Below are 14,373 nucleotides of genomic sequence, written 5' to 3' on the forward strand. Positions count from 1 at the left end.
TAAATCAGAACGGTGGGCAAGACAAACGACCGAGTGGCAACCAAAGGGGAGGGGGAAACACCTCTGAGAGGACAAGGGCCTCTCGAAACCATCCCACGCAGTCCCACAATGCCACACTACGGAGCGCCTCTGCACGCGAGCTGACTCCATCGCTCCATATCCACGAAGCATGTATGAGAGAGATCATTATTTCTATGCGTAGACTTTAGTGATTCAATGTGATTTGTATTTGGATACTTTGGGGTTAGCTTGTGTAAAAAACTATCTGGGTCGTAAACCCCTCCTGCACCCAACACAGCCAGTTAATAACAGGGTCGCATGAATCAAACGTGGCCAAATTTGTTCCTGCTTTTGTTACTTGTTACTGATTCGCAGGACCCTGTTATTAATTGATTGCATTGGGTGGAGGAGGGTTTATGACGCACATTTTTACACGACCTAACCCAAAGAAGCCAATTATGAATCAGGGATAGTTATTTTTGTAAACAAAACTTGATTAATGTCAAAAATGTTACAGAAAATAACACATTCCCATTAACAATTTTCCTCGCTTTATATTTTTAAAAATCGTAATTACTTCTGTAAAATGCCTGGGTTGTTGCTTATTTTTCTTAGGCCGAGCACATGCCTATCCTCGCCTAGATTCTCTGCCGGGCTCCCAGGGCTGGGTTAATCAGGCAAAAGCGGAGGGTGAGGCTCAGGCCTCCCAGCCTTGACCATGTTAGGGATTAAAGACCTGGGCTTCTCATTGAATTTAATGGCACATCAGTGTGAAACTGTTGCAAAACAATGAAAGAACACAATTGTGCTGTTTAATTTACGATGTTTCGAAAATATTTACACACTGGAACGTTCCACAATTTAATGTCAGCGTTACTCACAAGCACCTGCCATTTGGAACCTCATTCTTAGAATTCACTCACGGGTGGTTGGCCACCTCATTAACTCTCTTCTATCCCTAATTCCATGGTTACTGTTCCCATGAACTTGTATGTATGTATGTTTGTTGAACTTCTCACTCACCCACTCACTCGCCACACTGCAGGTTACAATTACTCACTCGCTCACCCACCTACCCACTCACTCACCACACTACAGGTCACAGCAATTCACTCACTTACCCACCCACTCACCCACTCACCACACTACAGGTCACAACACTTCCCTTGCTGCTCCTTCAATGCACTTCTACACTTTGTAATTCCCTCCTGTCGTCTCTTTTTCCCACACTCAAATCTAGCTTAAGTCGAGAAACGTGTTCTCTCTTATCCATTACACGTTCAACAGCATTGTTTGTTGCTGGCCACTGGGCGTTTTTGGGCCTTTGGATGTGTGCTCGGCAGTTGTAGCGAGTAAAAAAAAATGGTATAGAAATAGTTATCAAAAAAATCCTTGGCCGTATGGTCTGACGCTCGAGCTCCTAACCGCCACGTCGCGTCTGCTCTCAGGTCTTCGGCTACCTGAACTTCGTGCTGTGGGCTGGCAACATCTGGTTCGTGTTCAAGGAGACGGGTTGGTCAGCGGGCGGGCAGCCGGCCGCCGGAACCAGCGGGCCCATGGCCGCTGCGGGACCCGGCGCCATTCCGCCTGCAGCTGCCAAACCTGGCCTGGGCGGCGGTGTCGGCGGCGGCAGCAGCGACGCCGTCAGCTACGGGCAGGACTCGGGCTACGGGCAAGGTGGATACGAGCAGCCCGGCGGCGGCGGGGCAGGAGGAGGTGGGTACGGGCAGTCGGCCGGATATGGCCAGACTAGCCCCACCTCCTACGTCAACCAGATGTGATGTCGCCCAACCGCACGCTCTCCAGATTTCGTACCGCGGGGGCAGGAAATTAAGAGTGGTTCATAACCAGAGGTTGCTTTCAGTGCAAACGGTGTGAGCATGTTTTCGAACGAGCAAGCGCCTTTCAGTTGAGTGTCGCCCGATTGTAAGAGATCTGCAATCGGGCGACGGGTTTTTGTTGAATTTTAGTTTTTTTGGCGGACGTGGTGATAGGCCGCCCCTGTCGGGTTCAGGGATTTTCCACTGGGCCCAACTGCCGGAGGAAATACTTGGCTCGCGGATTATGATGTTTTCTTTCTTCCGTCGGAAAGCAAAGGTGGTTGAGTGTCACGTTATAACGCATGTCGTACAGACGACGTATTTATAACTTTCGTTTCTTCCTTGCTTTCGTCAACAAATTTACCTCATGGACCTCGAAGTATAATTTTCAATCAGTTTTATGAGTTAGATTCTATTTATATATACTTTATGTTCTTTAGGCCATTGACAGACATCACGAGTGGTGGTGTAATTGTCTTTATTTAATATTTCAAGTTCTGGTTGTGACTAAGAAAAAAAACACACACTTTTAACTCTGATAATTTCCTGCCCTGGTTTTAATTTTAGGCATGTCTATAAAAAAATTATGACCATGTTATGAATAATACATTTTAAGAAACAACATAAACAAGTCAGAAGCAGCTTTTCCCTCCACTATTAGGCAAAGGGCACTGCATTTTTAGCCACCTGTCCGATGTAGCGTCGTCCGTGTGTAGACGAGGTGTGTGGGAAGTGACGGTGTGGTGACGGATTACAGTCGCTGGATGTTTTAAAAATCGATCTGATCCAAACCCAGACAACTCAGGGGGGACATTGTTCACAAACCGTGTGTAATGATCGCAGCCCTGTATTGGAAATGACTGCAGGGTTCAATGGCCGAATTCATAAACACATCGTAATTTATGTAAGGTCAAAGAGCACGCTAAACTCTCCATCAACCTCCAAACGTGTGTTTGGTGCAGCAAAAACATTTAAATCGCGTTACCACTATGATAATGGTTTTGGCAGATGCAAAAAAAAAAGTTAATCCAGACTTTATTTTACACACAATGTGGTTGTTTAAGAATGTGCCACGGTTTTTGTGAATGTTTTGGGTTATACCTCGCAAATGTTGTTTGTGTGTACACAAGTGCTTTTAAGATTTTCGTTCATAATTTCACAATGGTGGGCATTTTTAAGTTACAAATATTTGGTGCAGGTTAATTGTGGTCAGATCACTCTGTCTCAAAGTATGTGCTGGTTGTCTTCATGAAAATCTATCTCTTAACATTGAAACAAGCATTTGATCACCTTTCATAGTAAATACTCACCTTGATAAAATTACACGTGGTTTTCCAGAATGTATTTAGAGAAAAAATCTTCTATTCTTTGAGGAGTATACTGTTATGACAGTTGCCACATTCCTTTGATAATTTCCGGAATCCTTGTATTTATTTTCTATCGCTTCCTACAATAGATCAATATTATAAGACGTTGCATAACGTAGGCACGGTTATTAAAATTGCATGAATTCTCTTTCTCGAATTTATTTAATCTCAGCGCTTGAATTAATGGGGAAAAAAACGTAGCATTATTCAGCGTCACCATGGTGGAGCGAAAGAAACATCATAATTCTGGAGAAATATTTGGTTTATTTTTCGCAGAGATGAACAGAGGTATGTACAGCCGTTTATTTGTTTACTTCATCGATGGGTTTTGTCGTTCCCGTCTCGTCGAATGCCTGAAAACGTATGGTGGCGAATTGAGAACACGGCTCATACAGGGCGAGCCATTTCTAGAAACCCCGCTGGAATAATGGAGAAGCCGTGTGTTAACAACACACCGTGTTTGAATTTGGAGCCTCTGACATGCCTCCCAGCAATCTCCATCGCACTGAATTGTTTGCAACAGTCGATGAAGATGATGATGCGTATACTGAGGTCATCGATATCTCGCAGGCTCGTCGCGTACGCATGTCGTCTGGGACATTGAGCCCACTGGAAACAATGCATGGGGTGGGGGGGGTTATGTCTGGTTAACGAGGGGCCCACGCGATTGTCAGGTGAACGCGGGGGGCCCACATGACTGTTCCACCTCGGCCAATCCAACACGCAGGTAACTCCTGTTGACCAATCACGCGCGACACAAGGCCATGGTGGTTAGCGATCAGTGGGGTGTCTGTAAATGGATCGCACTTTGCAATAGGTACGTGTCCACCCACTCGTGTGTGTGTGTGCCCCTTGGCCTGTTGGTTTTGCCCGTCGGTTTTGCCCGTTGCTCTGGAACCCCGCACAGATGAAAGCCATCGGTCAGTCTCTCGTCAGCTACTTTCGTTACAGCGTTCGGGTTGCAGAATTTTAATTGTTCCATGGTAACGGATGGACTCAGTCTGCGTTTGTGCAACACGACCTTGTGCTTTGTGGGTTATCCCTGGACCAAACTTAAATTTGTTTAACATATATATATACACACGTAATGTTTGTTGTGTTTATCTGGCATTACACAGGCTTGGGTTATTTCAAATTTCATTACATTTTCATTTAGGAATATAGCAGAGAGCGCCTCATATCCGTGACCGAGTCACCCGCGGTTCTGCTAGAACTCAGATTTATCCGCAGCCCTTTTATTCCCATCGTTCATGTTTTTTTTTATGGATCGGTGCAGTAAATTCGTGGATAACACGTTACATGATATGCGTCACCCCCACACATCACCACGGGTAAGAGGTGATCTCCTGAACTTTAACTTTCAACAGTTGAACTCTCATTAATGATGCACTTCGGGATTATGGATTGTATTTCATTATTAATGAAAGGCTCAGCCTCAAGGTCAACACAGGACGTTGACTTGCACTTGAGTTGTTCTGCATTAATAATATAATAATTTACTTACATATATACACATTTTCAGGTACATTTCTGACACCCGTAATGATGTATTTATTTGAAAACGTTAATTTATGGCCGCTCATAGGTTGTGTAATGTATACATAAAAGTAATATGTGCGATGCATTTAGTGTAATATAATTCGTCGCACACTGTTGTTGTGTAAAGCATTGGGACGCACAGATTAAACAATCGCCCCACGTCAAGACTTATGTAAGATTTTAGACGCCCTGCGCAATTGGCATTAAACACATGCGTGCCCCTCCAGGTGTGGATGCGTGCTCCCTCTAGCGCTGCCAGATGGCTGCCTACGAGGCACTTGACAGTAGCAGAATATGCGTCAAAAATTGGTTTATTATCCATAGTAAAGGTTTTTTATTTGGGTTAGATAGCCTAAATATAAATGTTCCCCTGGACCCACTACCACCCGACACAGAAAATCAGTAAGGTTTGTCACGTAAATAAATGTGGCAATTCGTTACTAGCTCAGCACACCAGTGTGTTAGAGAGTAAACCCACTACAACATTTACAATTCGAGTACCGTGACGTTTCGCCGGTAATTACAACAACGGGCAGCATCATCAGGCGACAGCCAGAGTTGTGGAGAAATCCTCTTCCTGTTTTGGTCTTAAATAGACGGGGGATAAATGTGATGACGTCACTTGTGAGCCAAGCAGGTGCGAAGACCAGAGAGGGGGGGGGGTTAATATACTCGTATAAATTACAAAGGATATCTATTATTGGTTGGGTTATTCACATTTATATTTATGCGGTCTAACCCAAGAAACTCTTTTATGGTTAATATTGGTCGCGAATGCCTCCTCCTACGACTGCGTGTTCAACTGGGTTTTGTTACCCTGAGGTGGTACCAAACAGCGCCCACAGTGAACCGTCACAGAGGGCCTGTCCTAGTGAAGTGGCCCCTGAAGTACACGGTGGCAGTAGGCAATGATGGCTATGTTGTACTGATGACTCCTAACACGTGTGAAGCCGGTGTACATTGTTCAGCCGCAGTCTTTAAATATGAATAATGAGATGGTCGCGACTCTGAATCTTGGTGACCTCACATGTCAAGTGGCATGCAAGGCATGATGGTAGGACCAATGATGTTACGGTCACACGGTCATGCCTCTTTGCCGTCTAGAAATGACCTCGTTGCGTGGATTATAATTAGCGCGACTCGATTTTTTGCACGCACCTCTCCGTCCCACCGTTTACAGAAAGCGTTGTGGAAGCGGTTTGACGTAAGCTCTTTACACCACGGGGGGGACGTTGATGCCGGCGATGTGCGATGTGACGCGCAACGCTGGCATGCCGTACGTGCGACAATTCACTCCCCCTGCCCCCCGCCCTCTCTCCCCACCACCCCCACCCCGACCGGCACCGCCACAAGCGATGTGAGGAATTGTCGTGATTCGAGAGTCGCGATTTCGATTTGTGAATCGATTACAGCAATACCCCGATTTACGTCTCCCCCTTTTACAAACATTTCACAAACACGTCACGACATTATTATTAACACCGCCGCATGATTTGCGTCACCTCAACTCACACACTCACGTCACTGACAGCATCGTCATACGTCTGTTCTCGTTATCCATCACCTCTCAGCCTTCGCCTCCACCACCGTACCCTGTAAATCGCTTCGATTCAAGTCGCTTCGATATTCGTGGTCGCACCTTTCAGGAACGCATCTCCGACGTAAACCGGGGTATTGCTGTGTTATTGTTTTTGTCCAGTTTGCACGGTCTCATTGGCATTGTCCGCCCCCGTGTGTTCTGCGTCGTGCGTACCGTATCGTTCGTTCCATTAGCCTTGAGGTAACGTTGGCAAAAATGTTTTGCAAAGTTTATTCTTGGAGGATAACCGTAGATTGTTGTCGATGGTTCAGCTGGACTGTTTACGCGTCCAGGGATTCACAAATGTTTTTTTTGCGAGCACAGTTAGACAGTTTTGTCGCTACAGGTTGAAGAGGCTACAAAGTCAGGCTCGGGTTTCCTGGTCCCAGATGATGACATGTGCGGCATGGACTCGTTTATAATTGGAGCACAAAGGCAACGTGTGCCAGAGATGATGATGTATGTGATAACGATGCGTTTGGTAATCGTCAATTAAAGAAGGAGTCCTGTTCTCTGCCCAGCGATTCCGAACGTCACTTATACCCAGAGCTGCCCCTAGTGGTACACGGCGAATCGGGGGTGACCGCCCCGGGTCCCGCGCTTTGGGAGGCCCCCCGATGCGCTTCGATGTCACGGTGCCAGATGTAATACCGCACTGCTCCCTCCACCCCCTACGGACGGCCCTGCTTACGCGTTCACTTTCGCTGCCGTCATCACGGGAGGGGGTGAACCGCAGGGTCTGTGGCATCAACCCACTTTGGCCATGGTGATATCTTAATCTGATGATGAAATCAAGAGTTGGAACATCGCGAAGGACTGCATCTCCCATCGATGGGGGGGGGGGGCGGCTATCGTCCGGTACTGGAATAGAACGATGAAATCGGATACCCGACGAAATCTCCGACCAGAGATTCTCCCCTCCCCCCTCATAAATGTGACGAAAGTAGTCGAGCCAAATGAGAGTGTCTTTGTCCATATTCATGGTCATTGTGGACCATGAATCGAGGTTTCATTTGTATCGATTCACCTCGGTGGATGCGGCAGTCGCTTAAAGTCGATTGGGCAGCCATCTAGAAAATGTCCTTGCGATACAGTGGATTGAGTAGTCGTGAGACACCCCCCCCCTTTATTTGATTGGCCAATATCAGCGAGATTGGTGATTCCGTCGCAGTCCGCCTTGACGGGGGGGGGGGGGGTGTATGGTTGTGTTTGCGTCACCAGCCGTGAAAAGCGTGAGCCGCCCTTCCTGCGCTCATCCCGTGGGCACGGCGCGATGGACAACGGCGCGTGTTGCGCGCCGTTGTCCGTCCGCGGTGTCCGTCCCGGCGGCATGCAATCCGAGACGTCGTTCTGTAGGCTCTGGCAAAAATCTGATGAGCTGCGTGGCTCTTTCTCACAGATGTCCAGTACGGGTGGTGGCATGGGGTTCAGAACGTTACAGCAAATAAACAGTAAACAGGGGGAAAACGATCAGAGTGCAAAGTATAGGAAAGGAAAGCCAATTACCAAGAGTAAATACGTAAAATAGATCAAGTATATGAGTCACAAATTGCATAAGCGCACCGATTCCCAAGCTTGGGCAAGGCAGAACAGCAGAAAAAACAGTCACAGACCACACCAAGACAACACACAGTTCCTCAATAAAATTGCACATTAAAATTCGAATGATCAATACATGGGTAAGGACAAATGTTATAAAATGACATTTTCAAATGCAGTGCAAATGGGAATGTCGGTGATTCCAGCTGGCGCTCGCCGGCGCACACAGAAGCGCGGAGAGAGACGCTTGCCAGGAGTTTACGCTGAGAGGCATAGGAATGGATTTGGAGAGCACCGTATGCTGGTTAATGACATCAATACAACTGTTGCGCTTGGGAAGGACGCGCTGCCCGGTCGGACTCGGACCCGATGTTGAGGAGTAACGATGGAGCAGCCGCCAGGGGTTGCAGGGGAAAGACAACAAACTGAACACAAAAAGCAGCTCAAACTAAATTAGTTTTCAATATAGATGATTTAAAAGTGCTTAGCTCCAGCGGCTTCCTAATGTAGGAAGGAAGAGAGAAGCGGCGATACTAGTTAACGGAGAGCACCAGCTATAGCTCGTCCCACCATTGTAGTTAATGAGGTGATGGAAGGGACAGACGGCGATGATGATGGCGACGGACTAACTCGGGAGTGAAAGGCTACCTCGAGGCTAGCGGGGTGAACGAGGCAGAACGATCCAGACGGAACACTTTAATTCCAGCAATTCAAACCAGGCGTTTACAAAGGCCAATTGAGACAGACGTCTTTAAATTGAATCAGACAAATTAGACCAAAGAGAATCGATTCTTGAATCGGAATCGTCACCCCCCCCCCGTCCCTTCCCCCAAAAAAGTCCTAACAGTTTCAATGGATCGTGGCTGGAGGGGTGAATCGATACGCGTCTTACTCGTCGCAGGCTACAATCGTATCCTAGGTACTGAAATGTTCATTACGTAGTACTTTCCTGGCTTGTGTTCAGTGTATTTGTCTCTGTGCTCAATGGGTATTAACACCCCCTGTGTTTCTGTGTGTGTGGGCGCGCGCGTCTTGTGTGTTGGGATGCGGTGGCGCAGCGGTTAGCGCGCTGCGCTACGAACCCGGCGACCAGATTTCGATTCCCGCTCACGGCCAACACCAGTGATGGTTATCTGAACCGGTCCAGGGCCTCGACAAGGTCGACTCGGCCTCAAATGAGTTCCTGGTGCGGTGGTCAGACATCGCCACTGGGGAGACAAAGTCGGCCGGGTGTGGTGCTGGCCACCCGGCCCCTCGTGTGCCGTGCCAGCCTTCATAGGTGCTGGCTAACAGCACTTGCCCAAAAGTCTGTTAAGGCTATACGGGGGATCTTTGTGTTTCTTCTTCAAATCTTTGTCGTACACCAGTGGGTCTTCATGGTTCCGTGTTGAGGAGGCTTTTAGTCCATGGACTAGAGCAGACATCGGCACTACCTTAGATAAACAAAACGTAAGCAGTAGCGGTTTATTTCTACGTGCATTACGAATGAATTACTTGAGAACTCACCTCAAATGATTACGACATAATTCACTGACATTGACCATGTGAAGAAAATGAAACTGCTGAAGCGATGCCACTCCAGGTGGTAGCGAAATGTTGAATACCTGGTCTGCGAGTACCTGGTCTGCGAGTACCTGGTCTGCGCTTATGGCCTCCGTAGAGTCGTCGTCTCAGTTGATGAACGCGTACAGGTGGACTGATCGATAATTGGAACACGGGCGATGTGTGTGGACTTGGTAATGGTGCACCGATGCTGGGATCCCCGTGTCATTCTCTGCTTTAAGTCTATTGGACTGATCGATAATTGGAAACACAGGTCACGTGTGCAGTTGGGACGCTGTGTGGGCCGAGTGCACCCCATCTGCTGGGAAGAGTGCCGATGAAGGCATGACCATCACATTGCGGTTTCTGAGTGGAGTCTCTATGTGAGTCTGCGCGTCTCCTTGAGAGTCTTTGGTTCTCAAAGTGAACTTCTGTGAGAGTCGCCGGGTCTCCACGCGAGTCTCCGGATCTTCTGTGCGAGTATCCCTCTCGAATGTGAGTCTCGAGCACGGGTGATGAAGCCACTGCCAGCACAGGGAATCCACCTGCACGCGTCCTCACCTGAGCATCCGAGCTGGAAGCTGTAGCCTCCTCAACGTGGACCCACGAACCGGCCACCTTGCTGTGTCCCCACAAAGAGGTCTAAGAGCAGCGGAGAGATGAACATCGGAAAGCATTGCAGAAAAAACTGTCTCCTAAACGTTATCCCGATTGCGCTGTCTTTGTCGTACCACGAGACTAAGTCATCATTCGGATCTCTCGCAGAGCAGTGCGTGCCATCCGTGCTAGAGGACGGCCCACGAAAGCAGATACCACAGAGCTACCTCTGAGATCCCTTCACGCGAATTCGCCTCCATGGAGAGTCCAGGACAGCGCTTTCCCCAGCCGCCCTGCCACTGCCGAGAGTCGTATCGCGTTTGTCACATGGCAGTCAGAGCAACGTTGACCGGAGGCGTTGCTAATATGTCGATGCAGTTTCCATCCACGGTCACCGCGACCGTGTCTGCTGGCGATGTCGGGCGTCCCGATTTTGTGCATGTGTTACGCAGGGGGTTCTTACGTTTTGTTGTTTTGTCATATACGCAAGACTGCGGTTTGTGACACAAGACCCTGCCATCGACCCTGAAAAAACAGTCTCAATAAGGCTTTCCTGAGTAAATAATTGGCATGATCATCATCATGATACATCATGATAATGATTGGATTTTTTTTCAATTTCAAAAGTGCATTCTGCGACAAGACGCTGAAAGTGACGGGGGGCGGGGCGGGAGAGCGGCCACTGTGTCCATTGCTGCTTGACTCTTGGTGGGTCGGTTTTCCCGGTTATGTAATTGGCATTATTATACGACTTGTGGGTGTGTGTGTATGGGGGAGCGGTAGTGTAGCGGTTAGCGCGCCGCACGACGAACCCGGTGAGCCGAGATAAATTCCCGCTCACGGCCAACACTGGTGACGAGTACCTGTACCGGTCCTGGGCCTCCCCTAGGTCGACTCAGCCTCAAATGAGTACCTGGTGCGGTGTGTAAACATCGCCACTAGGGAGACAAAGGCGGCCGGGCGTGGTGCTGGCCACCCACCCCCTCGTGTGCTGTGCTGGCCTTCATAGGTGCTCGCTAACAGCACTTTCCCCAAACAGTCTGTTAAGGCTACACGGGGGGATCTTTGTCTTTGTGTATTTTGTTGTCCTTCCCCGCACCTCCGCTTAGCACGGTTGGCTACATACGTGCATATGTGCATACGCGCGTGGCTTATTTCTTGTTGTTGTTGTCTTTGCAAACAAACGCCACCGATCGATGGGTGGGGTGGTAGCTTCGGGGAACGCGCCGTTCCGTGGGACTGGGGCGAGCGTGGGGAGCGTGGAGCGAGCGCCGTGTCCCGCCGGTGTCGTCGCCTTGTTCCCGAGTCCGTTGGGCGTGTTCGTGGAGGCGTCGCTGTCATTTTTTCCCACCCCCACGTGAGCACGTACACAAAACAAAAAACTCTGGATAAAAAAAGTCTCTGTATAGTGTGATTCTCTATATAACTTCTATTGACATGAATGTGGAATAACTTTTCGTGGAAGTGACGAGCTATTTATTGTAGAATTCCAGCTTAAATGTGCAACCAGTGAGTGCGAAACTATACTACTATGTGTCGTGTAAATATGACTCTCGCTAGATGTACACTGCCAAGAATGTGATGCCCTCCCCACCCTGCCCCGCTATCCCCCCTCCCGCCCCCCCCCCCCGAAACCCCTTTCAAAAAGATATCACGTAATAACGTATGTGAATGGCAAGACGTTACGTAGCTTAAACATTGTGGTCGTAGAGAGCTGTGTGTGTGCGTAAAATGAATCAAACTCCTCTGTTGGAGAACGTAATTCTTAAATATTCAGGAAACGCCGTCGTGACATTTTTTTGTGCAGCCGTGCACAAGTGTTTTGATTCGTGAAACAAGAGAAAATCTATATAAATACACGCACACATATATATATGACTGCAGTATACACGCACAGGCAAAGAGTATATATATGATGTCTACTACCTTAGATGCTTCTCCACTGACACGTATTGCTGATGCTACTGCGTAGGGTTTTCGCGGTTCCGCTGCAGCGCCCTCCGATGTTGTGTCGCGTCGTTCCGTGCGGCGTTCAGCGCTGTGTCCGATACAGGACACGAAGTTACCCTTGCCTACCTCTCTTATCCCCTTTCCATGCTATCTCTACTCCCCTACCCCTCTCCCCCCTCATCTCCCTCTCCTCTCCTCCATTCACTCTCCTGCCTCACATCTCATGCTACTCCTCTTCACATGTTCCCTTAGCATTCGCCTCTGATCTCTGCACTACTCCTTCCAATCCGTCACTCCCCTACCTCTCTACTCTTGTCACTCTACTCACACCTACGCATTCTCTGACCTCCGCCTTCATCTCTCTCTCTACTCCCCTCCACGTACTCTGCTATCTCCGCCCTCTCATCTCTCTCATCTCTCTCTGTACTCCCCTCCACTCTCTCTCCACTCCGGCAACCGACGCTTCCTGTCGTTGGAGCAGCCCCCCCCCCCCCCCCCGGGTCGAACCCTCGCGCGACAGTTGCGTGGGTCGCTCGTCCTCCAGACCAGGCGCGGTGCGACCCGAGAACGACGTCGGAGGGAAAGCTGCGCTGCCGATGTGTAATTAACTACCGTCGTACTGGTTATGAACAAAGCCATCACTCCGTCCTTGGATTGTGTTGCCTACTCCCCCCCCCTTCCCCTCGTTCTGGACGTGCGTGCGCTGTGTGATGATGACGATGATGATTACATGGTTCTCCTAACCCCGTTTGTGTATTACCCCCCCCCCCCCCCCACCTCGTCGTGTGTCGTAATTTGCGAAATCTGAATAAAGTTTCCAAAACCAATGAAACAAAAACGAAGATTGGGTGTGTTGTGTTTGTTGAAAAATTTAACTGCCTGAACAAGCACGTGGCGCAAAACGTCGCACGTAATTCCCGAACAAGGCACGGTGGCGGCGCGACCCTGAAAGTGCATCGGAGAGAGAGAGAGCCACCGTTGAATTACAATTATAACTGGCAGCCCCTTTCTCAATCCACTGCTGGATGTGAAGGCCCTCCCTTACGCCCTGTCATCTACGGGGGTCGTTTGAACCCATACTGCACCGCGCTGAAACCAAACCAGGTAGATCCGCGTTCGGATATCACTCACCACTGATGCTGGCCGTGGCCACAAATTGAATTCGGTGCGGTAAACCACTGCACCCATCGCATCACCCGGGTCGCCGTGTCGCTCACAAGGTTGTTACCGCGCTCTCTTAGGCGACCGTTTTGCTATGGTGGACAAGTCTTCCTGGGAGCAGCTTGCACATTAGCAGCGTACGTTATTTAAACGTTATTTAAACGTTATTTAAACATTATTATTCCGCTCGTTGCTGTCGGTGCCATAACCCTAGCGAGGAAATTACATAACCGTGCACTCATTGCTCTGACCTATGGGCCACAAGCCTCCCCTCCAATTTTTCATCAACTTCTACTAAAGCTTGTGGCATTTATTTATTCATTTGATTTGTTTACAAATTACATTTTCTCCAAATCCCTTAAGCTGCCGAAAACCTGCAACCTTGCGCGGACCCCGTTGCGTTCCTCATAGCGGCGTTGTTCCCGAGCATTTGAGCCGAAGCGATTACCTCGCCACACAACGGGGGCGAGGGGGTCGGGCAAACCAAGAAGCTTAAACAATAAATAAAAAAATCCACAGCGAACCGCGGTCAGTCGTATAAAATCAGTCGCCGCGAGTTTCTTATCTCACTGAGCTGGAGCCACCGGTCATCGTGCACGCACGCAGGCAGACTCGCATACAAACAGACAAGCAACGCAGACAGGCAGGCAGGCAGACAGACGGACAGGCAACGCACGCTCCCAGAGACGAGTTGCCTCCCACCCACCAGTGTTCCGCGCGATTCGGGTGCCAGGGCTGTCTCGAGGTTTTCGCATTGCGGAAGATCCATGTGGTGGGGACTAACAGGCCAAGGGGGTCGTGTCAAGCCGAACCGCGCCGCTACCCCCGCGGTGTCTTCCCTTGGACCGCCACCGTTCGGCGGCGTTTTTTGCGGAGGCGATAAGAGCCGCAGGCGTTAGTGGGGTGGTCATGCAGCAAGGAGGTTGCTGACCTGCCAGTCCTGAAAAAGTGCAGATCAGACTCGGAGAGAGTTTCTCGGCTAAAATAAAGGCCACGTGTTAAATGCACGACATTCTTGTTAAATGTATTTATTGATGAAACGTTTTTAAATAAAGTGCGTTGTCACTCTCATGTATTGTTAGTGTTCGTCCCACATTAGACGTGGGTTTTTTTTCCCAGGAACGCTCAAATACTGAATGGTCCATACATCTCGAAGCAGTAGTGTCCAATTCTCTCGGTGTTTTTGCAATTACAGACATTGCCAGCAGCAGCAGCACTATCATCATCGTGACTCATTATTATTATTGTCACGCACGAGTGTGGGCGGAAGGTTCTGTTT

The 14,373-nt window shown here is 49.0% G+C and overlaps 1 protein-coding gene across 1 annotated transcript in view; it reads left to right on the forward strand.

Moving 5' to 3' along the window:
- LOC144732924 (synaptophysin-like) overlaps positions 1–12,771 on the forward strand; it is an 89,102-nt gene extending 76,331 nt beyond the window's left edge. The window contains exon 6 of the mRNA XM_078614589.1: positions 1,449–12,771. Within this exon, the coding sequence (XP_078470715.1) occupies positions 1,449–1,781 (333 nt within the window). The 3' untranslated portion in view covers positions 1,782–12,771. The remainder of the gene's footprint in view (positions 1–1,448) is intronic.
- The last annotated feature ends 1,602 nt before the right edge of the window (positions 12,772–14,373 follow it).

The sequence above is a fragment of the Lampetra planeri genome, chromosome 44 (genome assembly GCF_965212315.1).
Source record: "Lampetra planeri chromosome 44, kcLamPlan1.2.h2, whole genome shotgun sequence".
Classification (NCBI taxonomy): Eukaryota; Metazoa; Chordata; class Hyperoartia; order Petromyzontiformes; family Petromyzontidae; genus Lampetra; species Lampetra planeri.